This window comes from Alternaria ventricosa (assembly GCF_023758065.1).
Source record: "Alternaria ventricosa strain BMP 2768 chromosome Unknown scaffold_8, whole genome shotgun sequence".
Lineage (NCBI taxonomy): Eukaryota > Fungi > Ascomycota > Dothideomycetes > Pleosporales > Pleosporaceae > Alternaria > Alternaria ventricosa.
In genome coordinates, this window is record NW_026055688.1 from 1,095,353 (window position 1) to 1,115,164 (window position 19,812).

At 53.6% G+C, this 19,812-nt stretch overlaps 8 protein-coding genes across 8 annotated transcripts; 4 read left to right on the forward strand and 4 right to left on the reverse strand.

Moving 5' to 3' along the window:
- Nucleotides 1-695: 695 nt before the first annotated feature.
- On the forward strand, nt 696-1,723 carry UBC8 (Ubiquitin-conjugating enzyme E2 8; the record flags this gene model as incomplete). The annotated part of the gene is made up of 5 exons (XM_049343509.1): nt 696-728; nt 1,038-1,134; nt 1,184-1,298; nt 1,354-1,535; nt 1,584-1,723. The coding sequence occupies 5 exons, from the start codon at nt 696-698 to the stop codon at nt 1,721-1,723; spliced, it is 567 nt and encodes a 188-aa protein (XP_049199602.1).
- Nucleotides 1,724-2,852: 1,129 nt separating this feature from the next.
- Nucleotides 2,853-3,484, forward strand: J4E93_005590 (uncharacterized protein; the record flags this gene model as incomplete). Its single annotated transcript, XM_049343510.1, has 2 exons — nt 2,853-2,858; nt 2,927-3,484. The coding sequence occupies 2 exons, from the start codon at nt 2,853-2,855 to the stop codon at nt 3,482-3,484; spliced, it is 564 nt and encodes a 187-aa protein (XP_049199603.1).
- Nucleotides 3,485-4,729: 1,245 nt separating this feature from the next.
- J4E93_005591 (uncharacterized protein) lies at nt 4,730-5,696 on the forward strand (the record flags this gene model as incomplete). The annotated part of the gene is made up of 3 exons (XM_049343511.1): nt 4,730-5,292; nt 5,340-5,548; nt 5,602-5,696. 3 exons carry the CDS (start codon nt 4,730-4,732, stop codon nt 5,694-5,696), a joined length of 867 nt encoding a protein of 288 aa, XP_049199604.1.
- Nucleotides 5,697-6,842: 1,146 nt separating this feature from the next.
- J4E93_005592 (uncharacterized protein) lies at nt 6,843-10,427 on the reverse strand (the record flags this gene model as incomplete). The annotated part of the gene is made up of 3 exons (XM_049343512.1): nt 6,843-9,151; nt 9,203-10,347; nt 10,423-10,427. The coding sequence occupies 3 exons, from the start codon at nt 10,425-10,427 to the stop codon at nt 6,843-6,845; spliced, it is 3,459 nt and encodes a 1,152-aa protein (XP_049199605.1).
- A 425-nt stretch (nt 10,428-10,852) lies between these two features.
- Nucleotides 10,853-12,989, reverse strand: J4E93_005593 (uncharacterized protein; the record flags this gene model as incomplete). The annotated part of the gene is made up of 2 exons (XM_049343513.1): nt 10,853-12,881; nt 12,943-12,989. The coding sequence occupies 2 exons, from the start codon at nt 12,987-12,989 to the stop codon at nt 10,853-10,855; spliced, it is 2,076 nt and encodes a 691-aa protein (XP_049199606.1).
- Nucleotides 12,990-13,644: 655 nt separating this feature from the next.
- On the reverse strand, nt 13,645-14,607 carry J4E93_005594 (uncharacterized protein; the record flags this gene model as incomplete). The annotated part of the gene is made up of 1 exon (XM_049343514.1): nt 13,645-14,607. The coding sequence occupies one exon, from the start codon at nt 14,605-14,607 to the stop codon at nt 13,645-13,647; it is 963 nt and encodes a 320-aa protein (XP_049199607.1).
- A 1,301-nt stretch (nt 14,608-15,908) lies between these two features.
- Nucleotides 15,909-17,318, forward strand: J4E93_005595 (uncharacterized protein; the record flags this gene model as incomplete). Its single annotated transcript, XM_049343515.1, has 1 exon — nt 15,909-17,318. One exon carries the CDS (start codon nt 15,909-15,911, stop codon nt 17,316-17,318), a length of 1,410 nt encoding a protein of 469 aa, XP_049199608.1.
- A 135-nt stretch (nt 17,319-17,453) lies between these two features.
- Nucleotides 17,454-19,077, reverse strand: J4E93_005596 (uncharacterized protein; the record flags this gene model as incomplete). Its single annotated transcript, XM_049343516.1, has 3 exons — nt 17,454-18,345; nt 18,399-18,650; nt 18,704-19,077. 3 exons carry the CDS (start codon nt 19,075-19,077, stop codon nt 17,454-17,456), a joined length of 1,518 nt encoding a protein of 505 aa, XP_049199609.1.
- Between the last annotated feature and the right edge of the window lie 735 nt (nt 19,078-19,812).

Consider the following 19,812-nt stretch of genomic DNA (forward strand, 5'->3'; position numbering starts at 1 on the left):
AACCAGCCAGTCTGCGTTTGGTAAAGAAACGTCGCGCTTCATGCACGGCGAGTGTATCTCAGTCTTTCTGCTGTTCTTGTGCATCACCGTAGATCATTTCAGGGCGTCTTGTTATACTTGGTAGATTCAAATGTTGGGTTTGGATGGCTACGCGTGGCACACGGTGACGTAGCCTTTGGAGTCTACTACCTAGGTATCTGCACAGCTGCGAATAGACATGTAAGCACCTGGGTAGAGTCAGTGATAGTAGGAATAGGTATTATGATGACTGGAGAGCAGTGCTGTTATGAAAGCATGAGGCAGAGATACGCAGTCGCGCCGTGGTCTCGGCGATGACTTGCCCGGCGAGACGTGCGCAAGCGTGACATGCCGGTATCGAGCTCGTGATCGCGACTACCGCATTCATCACTCCCGCCTCACTGTTCCTGCCCTTTGACACGTCCGACCCCAAAGACGCGACAACAACACACATTCACCGATCGACATCCCTACCAGGGTTCAAACAACTTCGATCTGCCAGCAAAGCACACACCACTTGCCAACGAACGCGCCCCTCATCCGCTATCGATAGCCCCGCCGCCTACCTCACGAGAGCTCTCACTGCGAGCTGCACACTACCATACACGACGTAAAGAGAAGCGGAAGACTAGGGAAGAGCAGCATCCTTTAAAGATCGCGATATCAGGAACGCCAAAATGAGTTCGCCAAAGAGACGTATTGAGACGGATGTATGTGGAGACCTTCACCCCGGTGGTTGCTGAGCAAAGGACAAGAGCTAACCGAGGCCTCTTTCCAACTATACAGGTCATGAAGTATGTTGCGCATGGTTCCGGCTGTAAGACAGAATGCTAATACGCCATCAGGATGTATGTCGACCATTTTACCGCCTTCTTCGCGCCACGCGCCTGGCAACCATGGTGAATCCTGATAGCTGATACAAGGCAGGCTCATGAGCGACTACGAGGTGACTCTGGTCAACGACAATAGTGAGTAACATGACACCCATTCCTATCGGATACACAGCTAACATCCCGTAGTGTCAGTCCTTCCTACCATCCGAATCCGCATCCGCCGAAACGACGCTGACACATCACAGGCAGGAGTTCTACGTTAGGTTTAAGGGCCCAGTAGAGAGTAAGTTGTGCACGCGCCATGCGCATTATCATGTGCTAATGAAGGACAGCGCCATTCGAGGGCGGGCTTTGGAAGATCCATGTCGAGTTGCCTGATCAGTATCCGTATAAGAGCCCTAGCATCGGCTTCGTGAACAGGATATTCCACCCCAATATCGACGAACTGTACGAACTATACCTCTATTTGGCTACATTGAAGAATGCCCGCTTACTTGTACAGCTCTGGCTCCGTCTGCCTCGACGTTATCAACCAGACATGGTCACCAATGTACGACATGATCAACATCTTCGAGGTCTTCCTTCCTCAGCTCCTGCGATACCCAAACCCGACCGATCCTCTGAACGGCGAGGCCGCAGCCCTCCTTATGCGCGAACCTAAGAGCTACGAGGCCAAGGTGAAGGGTATGTATACAAGGGTGAGTCGTGTGAGCCAGGCTAATGTACATCTAGAATACGTCCAGAAGTACGCCAACAAGGACACTGCCGAAGACTCCGACAAAGACGATGGCGATGACGATGAGATGAGCTCTGTCGGCAGCTACGAGTCAGGCGATGAAGATGAAGCGGCGGGCAATATGGAAGACATCTGAGCCAACCCTTCTTCGGGTGCTATCAGTCTCCTTTGTATTGTCCACGACCTTTCTTCTTCACTCTATTTCCATGGCTGGATGTTCACGGCGCTGATATGGCGCATATAAAGGCCACATTGCTACATATTCCCCTGACATGTGGCTGCTTTACGGTTTGGTTCTGGGATTGGATCTCTCTGTTGGCGTTTGTGTCTTGCTTTTGAATTTCATAGTAGGCTTGTGACTAGGGTCATTTCCTTCGTCACTCTTGTGTAAGATTGGTCGGATGACCTTCTCGATCTTATAAGTTAAGGCCGATGTTAGAGGTACTGTATGCTATTACCTGACATTTCCTCTCACTACTCACTTTGCTCAACTCTCACATCAGTCCTTTTCTCATGTCTTTTCGCCTTTCTTATAACTCTATGAACTCACTCTCTCTACTTGTTCGTTGCTGTTTCCGTCAATTCGTACAGCACATGCAATAAGTATCGCACTCAACAGCCGTACCTGGCACATAAACGGATGCCTTCATGTGGCACTGGTTCCTGTTCATTGCCGCGAGCTACTATCGTTCTTTATTGGCTATTACTCTCCCTTCCTACCGTGTCTCAGGATATATACATACCATTGGGCCGCCCACCGGCTCCTCACCGCTCCACACTACCAATCAACCGACGCTCCTCACGGTGAAGGCGAATCACGTCCACATCAAGCCCTACCGCTTTCTTCCCCGCTCCTCGTCTTCTTCACCTCGAAACACTTTTCGCCATGCGGGGGTGCAAAGTTCTCGTCGCCCGGCCCGAGCGCGTCCGCGTCCGTTTGAATATAAACACCCAATCGAGCCATCACAACAACACCTCGACGCGAACAACAATTTTTCACAGCGCACAACACTTTTACTGGCAACAGCAGTTATATACCAGGTCAGAGTACGGAGTTCCCCTTGCATACCCGGGATCTTCGTGGTTTGGAAGCTAAATTGATAGAGCGACAGTCAAGGTCAAGATGGTGTCTCACAACGAGGCAGCCAGTCGCCACGACAAGCGTGCCAGGGAACATCCGGCACTCAACGCCAACACCAGTACTGGTTTCACCAACATCGGAGCTCCGACTAACTCAAGGCGTTCGACTGGGTACCTGGGTCGGAATGGCCGTCATGCTGACAGCAGCCGACGCAATTCGGCTCCGGGCACTGGTCTCCCTACTGTACCTCGCCCGCAGAATGATCATGGTCTCAACTATCATGGTAACCCAAACGCATCCTGTGGTCTACTGCTACTAGCTGCTAACACCAGTACCGGTGCCGTCCGCAACAAGGCCAGCCCTGAGCCTGACGACAACGCATTCACTACACCTACCAACCGTCGTATGGTCAAGTCCAGCCCCACTGGTCCGTCTCCCTCGTTCAGTGGCTCGCGCTTGATGCGTGTCCTCCCCGAGTCCCAGCGCCTGCCGTCTCCGACGACGCCGCTTGGCCACGAGCCACCCGCTGCCATGACCATGTCTGCAAGCCCGATCCGCATGCTCAATCGCCCTAAGGGCAAGGGCAAATCGGTCGAAGAGCAGTACTTTCTGCCCGGTCCTCCCGGCTCCAACATCACGGTCGCCAAGCGAGGCAGTTCCAGGAAGCGCTCGAACAATCGGGGCGTCGACGGCGGCGACGAGGATGCCGCTAAGCGCAAGCTCTCTAACCCTATCCTTGCTGCTGTCGTCGTTGGTCGTAAACTTTCGAAACCTCGCAAGAAGCACGTCTCGGAGCGGCCCATCCTCAGGGGATGAGCGGCAATAGGGAGGCCAGGCACATGTAAAGAGCTATTCCTGCGGAAAATAGTGACGGGGGTCTCGACTGTACAAGAGCTGTGTGCTGGATCGCTGTTCGCTGGTTTCCGAGATGCGACGCGATCGACTCACAGTAAGTATTTCTTCCTCAATGTCTTTCTTCAGCGTTTTGCCAGTCATTTTTCCACGCATGCGCTTTTCTTCGCTTTTTGCAGTTCGAGTCTGGGAGGTGATCGGGTGAGTTGTATGTGCTGGATATGGCGATGGTGGGATATGGATCAGTTCTGTTGCTTGTGAGTTGCGCTTCTCTTCGGTCAAACGGACGGGATATGAGGATGTTGACGACGAATTATGGGTCTGGATCTCGGTCTCGTGCTTGTGTTCTTACGACTTTTATGATGGAGTTATGGACGGATGGAAGAACTGGATGATACCCTTTTCCTTGTACCGGAGGATTACTGGTGGAGTTTCAAGGTTCGGATTTGAGAGGTTCGGTCATACGTAGGCTGCTTCTTGTAGCGATCTGCTTGGGCCGAGGGCTCTGAGCAGTATCAATCGAGACTTGAATCTCAATTTTCGTCATGAGTGTGTGGTCTGTGAGAGCGCCTTCCTTACATGAGCTGCCAAGGCACTAATCCATGTGTTACTCACTCAACTTCCGCCTTCCTCTTTCCTACACCTTTCAACCATCTCAAAAGTTTGATACTCGTTGTTCCCGAAGCGATGCCAGGCCGACAGCAAGGCGCTCAGCGTCGCTCCTATCACCACGGCTGTGCCATGCACCCAAGCGACGATTCGGCGGATGAACCACGCCCAACACCTTCATGCCGCACCCCCACACGTCCTTCAATATGCAACAGCGCCTATCGATGCGACAATGAGAATTATACCCGGCGTGGTGAGTCTGCCTCAGTGCGCCGACAGAGAGGCGAGGCCACTACCCCGCCTATCCTGCACGCAAAGACCCAAGATGGTGACTGCGATTAGCCGCTGGTTGGTAGAGGCGTGCATGCCCAATAAAGCCATCAGTTCACCGGTCAATATGCACGTTCAGAATGGTTCTGTCGGGTTCTCTCCCTTTCTATATTGCTGGGTGCTTCCGCACATGAAAAGAGACGGTGTTGCATTCGAAGACACTCCTAGTCCGCAAAATTCTTGGATTTGTGACGCTCATTCTCAGTTCTACATCTTTTTGCTTAAGGTACTCATATCGATACATCATCAGAACGTTATTACCATATCACAATGGAGCCTTTCAGCGCCGCGGCAGCAGCAGTTGCTTTATGCCCAATCGTTATCGGAATTGCCAAAGAACTCCGTGTCGCCTATAAGAAAATTACGTATGCACGACAAGAACTCGAAGAGCTGGTGAACGAGATGGACATCTTTACCGACCTGTACACGGAGTTTCTCAAAGTTTGCTCAACAAGGAAGAAACACAGAAGAAGTGTGTCCTCGGCCAAGCGAAAATTAGTCTCCTGGACCAAACATGCCATCGCAGACTTCAAAACATTGGCGCACAAAGTGGATGCCCTATCGCGGGATCCTGTCTATAAGCACAGCATTATTGATACTGGTCTTGCTAAGTTTAAGTGGTACTTTAACACCAAGCATCTGGTCTATCTACGCGCATCCTTGAGCATTACAAGACAAAGTATGGTCGGCTTCACGAATATCTGCGCCATCGAATTACTAGACGAGCAACTGGCTCACCTCAAATCCGTTTTGACAGCTCAGCAAAGGGAAGATATCTTGTATGAGTATGGTATGACTGTGGAGCAGCGTATACAAGTATTGCAAAGCTCGAGGTAAGCGGGTCTTCATACATGAGTCGAGCTAGGCTTACTCAACGCAGGGATACATACGAACTCAAACAGAGTCAACTACCAAATCGTCTCGAGGAAGCAGAAAAAAAGGTCAACGACTATGCTAAGCAGAAGAATAAACAAGATGTCATCAAGCAGAAGCGACGGGTACTAGACTTCTCAGAGTCAGTAGAAAGACACGTCGAACGTGTCCTTCCTATGGACGATGCTGGCAACAGACCACCTCGCCCACCACGGCGTTCTAGGAATGGCTCAAGATCGCAACGTCACGACTCATCACTGACGTCTCAGTCCACTACTACTACTACTACTACTACTCAAACACAGTCTACGCAACCTTCACACCAAGAATTCTCGACACCAGAATCTCCTCCAACGTCCCCTGAACCTACCCACGTCGACATGCCCAGCGAGCCTCAAGTCGACGAAGAAGAAGTAATCAGCCTACTCAACTTCTGCGAGATATGCGGCGGTACCTGTACAAAGACCGAAGCCCACAACACTTCTATTCAATATATACCCTCAGAGGTAGCGTCTCATACAAGTCTGGTGGCTCCACCTGTGGTATCTCGACCGCCGCCCAAGTCCGAAGGGAATAAAAAGAGGCTGCGCGCAGCCTCCTGTCCACAGACACAACGAACACGACTAAACAGCCAGAGTCCAATGTCTCCAAAGATTGCACGTCACGAGATAGATAGACGCTGTCCAGCTGAACCAACTATCGATGAACTGCATGCTAGTCCATGGTACAGTATGGAACTCTATGTGGACCATGAAGACGACTTGCAAGACGACTCATCCCAAGAGGAAGAACCAAGATATGAGCACGATAATAAGGCGGGTCCGAGTATATGGCAGGCTACTGGTGCGTTTGAGGGGAACATGCCAAGGGGTCTGTCCATACGGCGGCAGAGAAGTAGGTCACCTCAGGACTTTTGGTAGGAGATTGTAAGCACACCGCTTGCGTGTTTGTGTAGGCCCAAAATGGTTTGTCTGAGGCGGGAATTGGGTCCCGGCGGAGTGAGAAGGGGAAACGGTGAAAATGAGAGCACATGAATGGTTTCAGTCAAGATGTATGCGATGGTGTATCCAATTCTTCATGTCCAGACTAATCCAGAAGATCCATTGACCCTATGACCCGTTAAGAAAGCTTCCAAGCTCCCAGCAGATGTGCGCAGATTCATATCCGTATCCTTTCAGCGAGACCAACTCAAACCCAAAAAGGGCGAGTCGAGGTCTCAAGCCGAAAGGACCGAAACATGAATACCGAGCCAGATACTGGGCGACCGATAGTTTACAAGAGCCACGATGCCAACGATGGAAGAAGAGGAATAACCAAGAAAGAAAGAGAGCAAGGAAAAAATCCAACCACCGTTCCCATACTCAAAACAGGGAAGAAAGAAACGCCGATACCCAATGCCTGATAACAATGCAAGTCCCCAATCAACCGATATCCAAAGTAACACCACCCTATTTTTCATCAAACAGAATACTCAAAACCAACCCTCCCGTGTCTCTCTCACACAACAAACTCAATGCACGCTCGCCCTCCACCCCTCCAACGCATTAAAACTAACATCCCCCTCCATACTCTCCTCACCAAACCCTTCCCAAGGAAGTTCATGCGTCTCATCACCACTCTCCTCCGCCCCATGATCCTGTTGCGCCGCACTACGCCTCAGCTCCACACTCTCATCCTCATCCTCATCAACAAAGCTGCGAATCGTAACTTTCTTCGCCTTCTTTTTTCCACCAGTAGGCACCGATTTCTCCGTGTTACCATCGTCTTGTTCTTGCTCCTGTTCAGACTGCTGGACAAGGACTTCTTGTGTAAGGTCGTCGAATTCCGCTTCGGTGAGGTCGTCTGCTTTTTGGCCTTCGAGCACGTCGTGGAGGCGGTAGATCTGCATGTCGAGCCATTCGAGACGGCGGTGCAGGTCTTGAATCGAGGCGTTGAGGGCGTCGCGGCGGCGCTTTCCTAGGCTGGGGTCGTGTTGCTCGAGGAGGGCGCCTTGGACGGCGAGCTCGGCCCAGAGGTGGACGCGCTCATCTTTGAGGCCTTTGACGACGAGGGCGAGGGCTTCGCGGGGGGATTGTGCGGGGCGGAGGGTGGCGTCGGGTTCGTCGGCTGTGCGCGTGGATACAGAGACGAGTTTGGGGACGCGGAGGGGACCGGTGGCTGTGGTGTAGCCTTCGCGGCGGCAGACGGTGCAGTTGTCGTTGTCGTGGTCCTTGTTGATTGGTTTGCGTGAAGTGTTGGGTTGAGAAGTGGTGCTGAGCTTAATGTCGGGGAGGATGAAGGCGGATGTCATCTCGGTGGGAGCGCTGCGGCGTCTGCGGCTGGTGTTGCTGAGCATGGACGCGTCAATGGCTGATTGCTTTGTTTGGGTGGCTTCAGCGTCGGCATCCATGTTCGACATGTTGCCAGTGTCTTCCTCGAAGTGAGTGTTGGTGGTGCGCTGTGTGGTGTCCTTGAGTGATGACTTGCGCACAAGGGATGGTCGTCGTTCGCTCTTAGCGGAAGCAACTGATCTGACGGTGTCCTCACGGGTTTGGCGCTGCGATCGAACGGTATCCTCGCGGACTGGCTCCTCAGTCCTAGCAGATGAAGCACCATGGCGCTCAGCAGCTCGCTGTTCTTCCAGAGATCGTCGAAGCCTAGCAATCTCTTCCTGAGGGAAGAAGCTCAACTCTGTCAGACTCAGGTCAGCAGGAGGCTGAACGGTCGTGGTCTGCCTCGTTGAAGTGGGGTTGCGTGAGATGCGAAGAGTTGAGCGAGGCGCAAGAGACAGATCGGTCGTCGACTCCACATCACTCTCGGCGCAGGCGTGCTTGTCCGCGGGAACAGGTGCTGACACACTGCGGGTTGAGAACCGCGAATGTCCGGTGAACGACTTCCGGGGGCTCTCTTGGTTGGATACTCCGGCGACCTTGCTGTTGCGGACTTCCTGCTGGACACGATTCCTGATGCGCGTACGTGTGTCTTCGCGGCGGTAGCTAGGCTTGCGTTGCAGAGTGTCTTCGAAAATGTGCTCCGTATCCCTAGTTCTCGAAACCGGGCCGGTGGTATCGTCAAAGTGCTGTTCGCTGTCCCTAGCCTTTCGAGCATTCTCACGCTGACGGATCTTTCGCTGCAACTCCGCCTCTTTCCTGGCCCACTCCTCGTTCTCCTCATCTTGCTGAGCTTGCAGCTCGCGAAGCTCGTTTCGGAGGTTCTCGTTGTCCAGACGCATAGCTTCGTTGGTACGCTCTTGTGTCATGTCCTCGAAGTGTCGGATGGTGTCGTCGCGTCGGCCAACCTGAGCTCGCAACGAAGCTTCTTGACGAGACCAGCGCTGAGCCTCCTCTTCGCGCTTCGCCTTCAGTTCTGCCAACTGAGCCTTGAGCGACTCGTGGTCGGACTTCAAGCGGGCATACTCAGCATGCTCTTGACGCGCCTTTCGCAGTTCCATATCCCTACGAGTCAACTGCTGGGTGTTCTCGTCCTGTTGAGCGCGTACGCGAGCCAACTCGGCATGTAGGTTGGCGTTCTCCCTCTGGGTTGCGTTCGCGGCTTGGTCGAATTGCTGACGAAGTTGAGTTGTCTCCTCGCGGTGGTGTGACTGGTCTTGTTCGAGTTGTTCGCGAAGGTTGTCAATCTCCTGGCGGAGCTGCTCGTTCTCGTGGCTCAATGCGTTCTTCTCCGTCTTCAGTTCCTCGCAGGTCTGGAATGCGACACCCAGCTGATTCGCCATGTTGTCTCGTTCGGTGCTTAGGCGTTTCTTCTCGATTTCGAGTACAGCGAATTTGCGGTCAGCGCGATCGAGCTTGGTTCGGAGGGTTTGTACTGTCGCGTCAAGACCTGGCCATTGTCAGTAAAGTCATACATGTTCCATCTTCTGCAGCAACTTACGCGTCTTCTCGACCTTCCAGCCGCTCTTTCCGCCAGCATCAGAGTCCTGTGCGCTGTCGCTTCGTCGCAACTTCTCTTGGGCTTGCGTAGTCGCCCTCAGCTCGATCAACTCCAGTTCCTGCTCGTCCATCTTCTTGTCCTTCTCCTCACGCTCACGCTCCATGTCTGCAATCTTCTCCTGTAGCTGCTGGAGGGCAGCGAAGATGGCCTTCTCTTCATCGGGTATGGGCGCGCCATCGATCGGGATATGCGATGGGCGGCGACCACCGTACGGAGGAGCAGCGAAGCGTGATCTTGAGGGTGCGGTCTTGGAAAAGACTGGTGTGCCGTCATCAAAGACGCCTGAGACGAGCTCGGTGAGATTGGGAATATCGGGCAGAATAAAAGACTGCGCAGTCGCGTTCTGTGCTGTGGCTGGCCTAGAACGAGATGCAGCTTTTGATTGCGGCTGGTCGACGTTGCCGTCAGTTTGGAGGGAGGTCTGTCGGCTCCTGTTGCCCCAGCGCGTGTTCTTGGCCGAGTCCATGGTCAGTGTTGGTGGTCGGTGCTCCATGAACGATGACTCGTCCTCTGATAGCTTCGCGTGCAGCTGTGCAAGTGAAGTGCGCTTGCGGTCTTCCTTGGTAGAGAGGGCGGGGGAGTTGCGCTTGCTCGCAGGACGCGGTGATGCAGTATCGAGGTCGTTGCGCGAGGCGCGTCGGATCGCCGCGTCGCGTCGAAGGCTGCCAGTCTCTGCTTGGTATGACTTGCGCGACCGGTTGGTGGGGGGTGTGATGTCGTAAAGGCTGTTAAACTGAGAGCTCATCTTGCTGGGGGTACCGCGGTTGCTGCGGTTACCTCGCGCCTGCTCGACGGCCATGCTTTCCTCGTCGGATATGCTGTGGTCAAAGTCGCCGAACTCCTTGTTTACCATGGATGTATCCGGCTGGACCTGCTGGGAGCGGAAGGGTGCCCAAGTGTTCATCTTCTTGGCTGTTGACCGAATGTGCGGGTATGCTGGAAGTGTGTTTGTGTCTTCGCCAATGTTGTGTTGTGTGGACATGAGAATGTCCGGGTCGTCAAAGAACTGAGACGTGTTGGTGCCGAAGCCCGAGCGCTGCGTTGGATTCGAGTCGCTTGGTGGTGGTGATGGCGAGGTAATGTTCCTGGGGCTGTGGCTGAGGCTGCGTGATAATTCTCTGATAGCGCGCGCTTTCCCGTCACTTGTGGGAGGAGACGACTGCATGTCGAAATTGTGAGGCTGCGGCGGGCAGCTTGTGGAGGGTCGCGTCGCGTGGTAAACACGTGAATAGGGTATGAGAAAGATACTTCGTAAAGGCTACTGAAGTTATTTCATTACCTCCAAGAATGATTCCAGCCTAAGTATGATGGGGTGTCTTGGGGCGCGTTGTAGTGGAAAGTGCGATGAGTGTTGAAGACGAAGCGGGTCAGCGTGTTTACTCCAAAACAAAGCTAACGAATCCTGGCCCCACCCAGCCACCGACGCCCGTCATAACGTGCGCGGCGCGTGGAACAACTCGAATTGAAAGGCACTGCACCCGACTGTGACGTTCGAAAGTATGGTTATGATGATTTCGTTGCTTCGTGTCAATGCTATAGAGGTATCATAAATCGGATCTGTCACAACCATACTCCATCCCCAAACATCCGTTACATGCCATCCCATGCAACACTTCGACCTGCGCAAAGTCGATTCCATCTCCACAGAACACCCACCACCATCATGTGTGCAAGCAGGAGTAACACCGAGCGTCCTAGCCCACCCAAGTCGACCGGTCTTCCCCTGATAGATATGCCAGCATGCAAGAAGTCGAGTGATGCTATGCACAACAACGGGTACAGGACGCGCGGATCCGCCGCAAACGGTTGACAGGGCGAGAGCAAACTGTACGCCTTCGCGCAGAACAGCAGAATCTTTGTAGTGCTGATAACAGCGGGGTTCCTTGACAGTCTGTACAACTTTGATGATGCACTCGCAGGTGGCGGTGGAGGCAGCATGAGACGCTGTGGTGATGGCGTTCTCCCTCCAGAAGGGGGCGGCGGAAACTCCAATTTCCTCCTCAAGATCACCGCCCCGTCCTCAGAAGACTGCCTCCTCATCGGCTGTGGAGGTGGCGGACTAGGCGACCGGTCCATAACAGTCGCGCTGAGATGCGATCGGCCTGGCCGCGTGTAGTTGATTGAGGTACGCTTCTTATTACCCTGGTTAGGTGACGGACTAGGCGTGTCAGCTCGCGAGATGCGAGGACTGAACTCATCTAGACCCGATGGACCTGCATATGCGTTGTACTCGTCAAATACCAGTGGTGATTTCAGGACATTTAGAATTTCCTCTGCACCTGGGCGTTCATCAGGGTTGATAGCGAGGAGTGTCTTGAGCGATCTGTATAGCTTTTCGGGCAAATCTGATCGTACCCGCTGTTCGTCGTCGATACCAGCCCAAGTTGAAATCTCCGCCCTCAATTGATCCAGGTCCTCGTTGTCCTCATCGATACCATCCGCATTCCGGTATGGCAGTCGAGCAAAACACATGAAGTAGACAATCATGCCGAGCGAAAAGATGTCAGACTTGGTTGTGAAGTTGCCAAAAGCACCCCCAGGCCGCTCTTGACGCAGCACTTCGGGGGCGCAGTATGAGATGGTTCCGGTAGCTCCTGTAGAATTCCTTGCCGTGTTGGCGGACTGCACTTCGCCGAAATCGCTGACGAGGACTTTGATTTTACGGCCAGTACGATGAAGCAAGCAGTTACTTGGCTTCAGGTCCCGGTGGATGTAGCCGTTTGCGTGAAGATGACTCAAGCCGGATGTGATGTCTTTGAAGAAGGATATGATCTCTTCAAAATGCATGCGACGAGGTCCATGCACATCCTCTGGATCTTCCAGCTGGCCCTTGGACCTCCTCCTGAGTCGCTCCTTCATCTGCTCCTTGGTGACAGATGTCTTCATGGAGTCTAGAATATAGTCATGGAGATCGCCAGCGTTGCAGTACTGTTGCAGTATGAACGCGCAGGGTACGCTTGGGCCAAAGCTAGAGATCTGGTAGTCCTCCAGCCATACATGCCGATATGATACCAGGTTCTCGTGCGACAGGGTCTGAAGTAGTTGCACTTCAATCAGCACCTTCTCCAGCCATTCGTGATCGTCGCCTACTGGCACGCGCTTGCATGCGAACTTGCCCAGGTGCACGCCGTCCAGGATATGCTGCACCAGCAGGACCACACCTTTGCCTCCTCTTCCCAGCTCCCGCTCTTCTATGAAGAAGTCTTTGAAGTAGTTGGGACTGAAGGCTCTGGCAGAGATACCCTGGCTTCGAGCGGGCTGGATCGGTGTGCTTCCCACAAACTCAGAACCCTCTGGCGGGTCGAAGCTACCCATGCGCAAAGGAGCAGGCGCCAGTTGTTTATGTGGTGAAGATGGTCGCGATCCTTCTGTGGATCCTGGCTGACTCCGGCGCAGCATTTGGAAGTATGCGGGATTGACGAAGCCATTTTCGGTAGGTATGCCAGGCGCAGTACGCTCCTCTGCGTCGCTGTCGTGTTCGTCATGCGGTGATGGTTCGCGGTAGGATCGGTGACAGTATGGACATGACGTAGAGCCGATATCAGTCGCGTGGGAGGCATCGCGGAGGGAGAGTTGTTTCGAGCGCTGGTCGTAGACGACAACAGCGGAGCCATGACGCCTGTGATGTTCGTTAGCTTCCAGTCATTGTTTTCGCATCGCATGCTACTATGAGAACCTACAGCACAATCTCCCGCGACTCAGCCGGGGCGTAGGGAATCAGCGACATGTTTTGGTGCGACTTGCGACTGTCGGCCCTGTCGTATGGGTCTCGGCCTAGGGAGAGCGCGCAACGTCTTCGACTGCGGTATGCAGCGTGTCGCACACGTAAACAACCGAGCTGACGTAACTACCTTCAATATGGAAAATGTGATATGTGCAGTCGTACCACCTCGTGCGGTGCGGGGAAGCTGCAACTGGGTATAGGCAGGGTCCTTAGTCGATAGCCCACAGCGGATAGCAGAAGGGGTAGCGAACGGCCTCGCGACTGTCTTGTAGAAGTGGCATGACCGTGTTACTCAGGTAGCGCTGACTGTTGTCATGGTGTTGTGTGTTGTTTGGACGGCGCGCAGGTTTTGGTGGGGAGAGTGGAACGGCAAGGGCGTCCCAGCTGGCAAGGGTCTGTCACCGTCTCATAGCAAGTGCATACCAACAACGACTGGCCAGACTCATCATTATTTTCAGTGGTGCTCTACCAGGCAGTCTCTAGGGCTATCAGTAAACCGGATCCATGCACGGTTTCATCCCCCTCCCACCTCATACAAGAAAAAACCTGAACACGTCTGCAGACTACATCAAACCAACAACTTGCAAAGTGGGTGGCCCAACGTCAACGTGGACTCCAGAGTGTTCGATTTTTTCCTGGGTTGACGTGCTCCTGTCTCCTACAGGTGGCTCTTGACCAACATGCCACCCTCCCAGACCTCGCCCTTCTCCAGCCTCTGCCAGCCGTCCACGGCACCGATCTCGACGCAGACCATGTTCTTGTAGCCGTCATCGGGTGAGAAGTCGCCCATGGCCTTGGCCTTCTCGATCCACGGGTTCCAGGTCACAGTGTCCTTGACGTTGTCACGGATGACGTCAAAGCGAGGCTTGCCGTCTTCGGTAATCGATGTCGTGTCCTGCTTGATGTCCTTGTAAACGCGATCTGTCTCGCCGGTGATCTTGAGCTGGTTGTCGCTCTGGGTGTGGGTGGAGGCGTTGAGGACCTTGTCGATGTACTCGGTGCCAGACAGGCCGGTGATGGCGATCTTGGACACATCCTGGATCCTGAAGTAGGTGTGGAGCAGGAACTGGAACTCGAAGCTCTCCTCGCCCTCGTTGCGGACGGTGAGAACTGCCTGTAGGCTGTCCTTGCTCAGTGTGACGCTGTATACTAGGCCAAAGTCGAGCGGCCATGCCTTGCGCGACTCCTCGCTGAGCGACTGGCGGTCCAAGCCAAAGTCGAGCTTGACCGAGTTGGAGTCGAGAGCATCCTCCGCAGTCGACTTGCCCATGTACTCCCAGCGCGATCCACGCGCGAAACCGTGTTGTGGAAGCGACGAAGTGGCGTGTCCCCCCTTGGGAGGAGGACCGAAGACGGGGAATACGACGGGGATACCACCGCGTACGGGCTTCTTGCCTGTCAGGTCGGCCGCGTCGCTCACCCAGAGGTTCTCAGTCTTTCCGCCGTTGCTCTTCCAGCTCGTAACGGTGGCGCCAAAGAGCAGCACCTCGACGCTCTCACCAGACGGCAGTCTCGCGACGACCTTCTGGCTGCCACCCTCTCCGACGATGTCGACCTGGGGTCCAGGTGCTGACGCGGTGGGCGCGTTCAGCGCTGAAGGGCGGTTCGCACGGTCGACCATGATGACGATGTGTTGTTGCTGTAGCTCGAGGTGGTGGGGTATCAACTGTATAACTCGAAGCGGCTTGTTTGCGGGTATGATTGATTGCTCGAGCTGCAATTGAGAATTAGATGGCAGAATGGTAGGAAGTCAATTAGGGACAACTCACACTAAGGGTAGCAGGCGGTATGGAGCTACTTGTTCTACAAGGGAGGTGCTCGCAACGAGAGCCCTGGGGTGAGGGGCAACAGCTCATTGCCCCACCAACACCTGCCAGCATCCACGCATCACCCACCACCACTGAAACACATAGCTTGTTTCATCTCGACTCTCTTACAGCCCGCTTAGCTGCTCCGTCTGGACATTATTGGGTCTTCCGCCCTCTCGGTGCATATACTTCCATGCCGGCGATGCAGATCCAACAGAGAGGTGCATCTTCGCCTGCATGTCTGGCGAACAACGGCCCGCGATGTCCGGATTGCCGGTAAAAGCTGGTGAACATTGTGGCCTTGTTCCTTCACCTGTACATCCGAATATAGCCTGAAGACATCTAAGTTCTCACCTGGCGACAAGAGAAGACGGCTCAGTCCCAGCCTGTACCTAGTTTCAGGTGAACTTGGAGTGCCCAAGGTTTTTTTGAGGCTCATTCCGGTCGATCATGAGATGGATATACGATACTCCGCTTGGCTCATTGGCAGCGGCGTCAAACTGTATCGACTTTATGACAATTATGCGGGATTCTCCTGTCGTTCGTGTCGATACCGTGACAACAAGTCAGCGTATCCTTGTGACGTCTGAGCCCAACGTTCATTTGATTGACTTGATCAAATCAACGATAAAACACTGCCTTCTGTTACCTATGGCCAGTAGAGGTTCAGGGTAGCTCAATAGTCATCATTCACGGGACCGCCATTATTGATGTGCAGTCAAAAGAACAAGAGCTCCCCAGTTTTTGAGCTGCTGAATCCAAGCTATTTCTGTGATCGCAAAAACAATCGTCGACGGGCATTCAGCTCTACAAGGTTGGCGTCGGCCCGAGTAGCGTGCCATGGCTGCTGGGCCTAATTGGTGCGTCCAGCGGCATCCCCCACTTCAACACCACAGCTAAGCCACCGCTAACGACCCGTAGAGCCTAGACACAGCTGAAAACGCGTGGCTGACGGATCGCCCGCTGTTGTGCTATATGAGATGATGCCCCGCTTCCCTAGCTCGAAATGTTGCATATCTCTGATCCCCCCGGCATAGACCCGCTAAGGTTTAGACACATCTAGTGCGAACGATATACTTGAACGACTATTTGGAAGAGAAGGACAGAGTTCAACATGCCATCCAAAGGGGTCAGATGTTTCACCTACATCGCAGTGGATCGAGTGGAGGTTGAATACACGGTACCAAAGGGGAACGTCAAAAGAGGCGACCAACACCAATTCCTCCACGATCATCTCGAAGTAGAATCATCCAACTTACCCCATTTCAAGTTCACCGGAAACTTTGAGTTCATCGTTCGCCAGGATGGCCGCGAGCTCACAAAACAATGGGTCGCAATCAACAGCATGACAGGCAAATTGGAAGACGGATCAATGGTCAACATGGAACAAACACCCAGCATCTTCGCCAACGACCTCATCATCTCCTACGGGTTCTACGACGCCGGTCCAGGTCTAGCCGAGCTACCAAAACAACACCAATGCTACGTGACCGTCACAAAGAACTACGAGAACTGGATGCGCGACGTTATCCCCCAAGGATCCGACAAATCCAACCGCCCCTTCCACAAAATGGTCCTCCCCTCCGCCCACGACATCGGCATGAACAACATGTCGAGCAGTCTCTCACTCCTCAAAAACGCCGGCACAGGCATCATCAAAGAAGTCTTGGGCCGCAGTCTCCCCCACGCCCTCACCATCATCAACAAAGTCGGCGACGGCGCCATAAACCGGATCGCACCAGACATCATCCGCGCACTAGCCATAACGCAAAAAGATACCCTCGACACCATCCTCAAGATCGGTGCAAGGTACTTTGAGTTCCGCCCAGCGAAATGCCACCGCCAGATGCAGAAAGTCAGTCCCTTGGATGATACTTGGTATTTCCAACACGGCGCCATACCAGGAATGCCGTATCGCGTGTTACTAGACCACATCACGCGTTTCCTGGTCGATCACAAAGACGAGATTATCGTTGTGCATAACCGGTGGGATGGCGTTCCAGGCGACTGTCCCCGCCCCAACGACGATGAACTACGAGATGCGCTCAACGATATCCTGCGGGATAAAGACCTAAAAGCGGGGACCCAGGAGGATATGATGCACAAATCTATCCGCGACCTGCGTACATCGAATACCCGGCTCATCATCCTAAAAGACTGCGGTCAGGTTTCCAACTATGACGATGCTGCAAATGCTACTTTGACTGGTGACTCCATGGTCGAGAAACTTCACTCCATGTGTGGGGACCCGCCTAGAGGTCACCCGATCACATTGCTGCAATGTCAAGCTACGGCAACGAATATCAGGGATGTGATTATTGCTAGTGTGCTCGATTCGGATGTCAGTACCAGTCCGATACTAGCGACGAAACCGGTGTGTGATCATAAGATTCTGCCGTTGTTGAAGGGAGATGTGGGGAGGAAGTTGATGGGTGAGGAGGGGGTTGTTGTGATACTTAATGATTTCTTCGATGGGGCGACGGCGGATGTGGCGGTGGGGTTGTGTAGGGAGAGGTTGGGGTAGGTGGTGTGTAAAAGACAGGCAACAAGTAAGAGATCATAGAAGAGCGAGTTCTGTATATTCATTATATATCATTAGGACTGAGGTTACAAGACGCCATCTATCCCAGGTTCCATCTGCACACTACACATCTACCCTCTAAGCACCCCCATGCTCCCCAGGCGTGAAATCCGTCGTCCCCAAATCCCTATTCCCCTGCACCACGAAGTCATGATCCTTCGTCAGCGAATCTAAAAACTGATCATCAACATTCAAATGATCCTTAACAATCTGCCTCGGCGTAATCCCCAGCCACTGATTAACACTAATATCACTATACTGACTACTCTGCAACACCTCCAAATAAACCAACGTCTCGTTCCCCGTATTCTCAAGATAATGCGCATTAGGCACAGGCACATACCCGACATCACCAGCCGTAAAGTCGAATGTGCGGGATGCGGCGGGTGCTTCGTAGACGGTGAGGCGGGCTGAGCCGGCGATGAAGTAGGACCATTCGTCTGAGGTGGTGTGCCAGTGCAGTTCGCGCATGGCGCCGGGTTCGACGGTGATGAGAGCCGCAGAGAAGGTGGATGCGATGGGGAAGGTGGAGGGGTCGAGGATCTTGATGGTGCCGCCGGGGACGCGGGCGGGGGCTTGTTGGCTCCAGTGGTAGGAGTATGCGCCTTCTTTTGGTATCACGCCAGCCGGGCCCGTTACATTTTGTTCTGAGATGATCTTCGGCGCGGGTGTACCGGGGAAGATCCACAACTGTTCCTGAGGCATGTTTTGCACTGTTTTTACGGAAGTGCGGAAGTTCTTAGCTACGACGGACTCTGGGTTCCGTAGCATGAGTTCGGAGAGGAGGAATGTGTTTTCTTCGCTGAAGGAGCCGTCGTTGAAGATGAGCAGGAATTCGCAGCCGTTTTCGAAGGCTTGGATGGAGTGCGGGATGCCGGGTGGGAAGAACCAGACGTCGCCTTCTTGGACGTCGTCGACGAAGGTTTGGCCAGCTTCGTTCATGGAGGCGATGCGGACGCTGCCGTTTAGCCTGAGGTTGTTTGGTTAGCTTTGTTGGGGGACTGGGATAGAGGAGGGATGTACATGTATGCCCATTCTCCTTGCTTGTGCCAGTGGAGCTCGCGGTAGGCATGGGGACTTAGTCGCATGTTTGTTCCTGCCATGGCGACGGAAGATGGTAGTTGATCGGTGTTTTGGGATCGCGCCCATCCTGCGCCTGCGAGGCCGTGCCGGTTGTGGCTGAGACCAAATGGCCACTTTGCGTTGCTTACTTCGCCCATATCGGAGCCGGGTGGGGCGTAAATATCGCTATTCAGACGATCATACGCTGGAGTACTGCAGTGAGGTGTCAGCCAAGGTAAAGACTTTGGACATGTCCCTGAACTTACCGTGGACCAGGTTCAGTTGGTCCTGTATGACCTCCGCGGATGGGTTGGGGGTTCTTCACATCCGTGAGATTGATATACAACCCCAAATCCTCGTCTTGTGACTGCCCAGGTGCGAGCTCGAAGTCTTCAGGTGGGATGACTGTAGACTTCATGTCAACTGGATTAGAGGGGTTGTACCCTTGTAAGTCATCGGAACCGCGCAACGAGCCCGATGCCGAAGAAGGTAGTGGCATGTTCAGGACTTGCGAGGGATCGACGGGGCCTGGCACTGATGAGCCGCCAGAGACTCCTGACGCCTGAGGTGCTGGTGCTGGTAGGCCATTGGCAAGACCTGCGAGGGAGTAGAGGAACGCGGCGGATGAGGAATAGAGCATTTTGGAAAGTGATTGCTCGTTGCAGTGCCAACTCACCGTGCAACTGCAGAATAGATGGACGGCTTACCCTCCTTTTTATACACAACTGGGCGACAGTAAAGTCGTACCACCCCAATGCCTTCACCACTGACTCCACCAGGCATACGTCACCTGAAGCGACATCATGACTATTGAGAATAGTAAAGTGACGGGTACTCAGCCCTGGCTTGCATGCGGCGATGAACGGTAACGTGCATGGGATGTTCGATCAAGCTTGCCCATCTTGGCTATATTGTGTTGTCTATAGCTGGGGTTGTGGCTTTTCCGGGGGATGCTCACCAACTGCCGCCGGCCTAGTGGTTCAAGGTCGACTGAAGATTGGCTGCGGAGCATGAGGCTGACCACGAGTTCACGACAGGGGTCTGATTTGCTCGGATCTTGAATTATCCCCATTTTGTTGATCGTGACGATGGTGACCTCGCCATGCTCTCAGTCTTGCATCATTGGTTTTTGGTCGGAGACGAACTCGGTACCTAGGCATTGCGGTTATGAAAACTTCAATGATATGCTCTCTGCTTTTTGAAGTCCAAAGCTTGGGTAATGGTGACTTTGCAGCCACCGTCGAGCTTCTGAGTTGACTGCGTTAGCTTGCTCACAGTTCATCCCGGGTAGTCTGATCTGCTATTCCCGAAGCGCTTCCATGCCCACCGCGCGTCCCTGATGTAGTGCCGGAACGAGCCGGGACCAGAATCTATC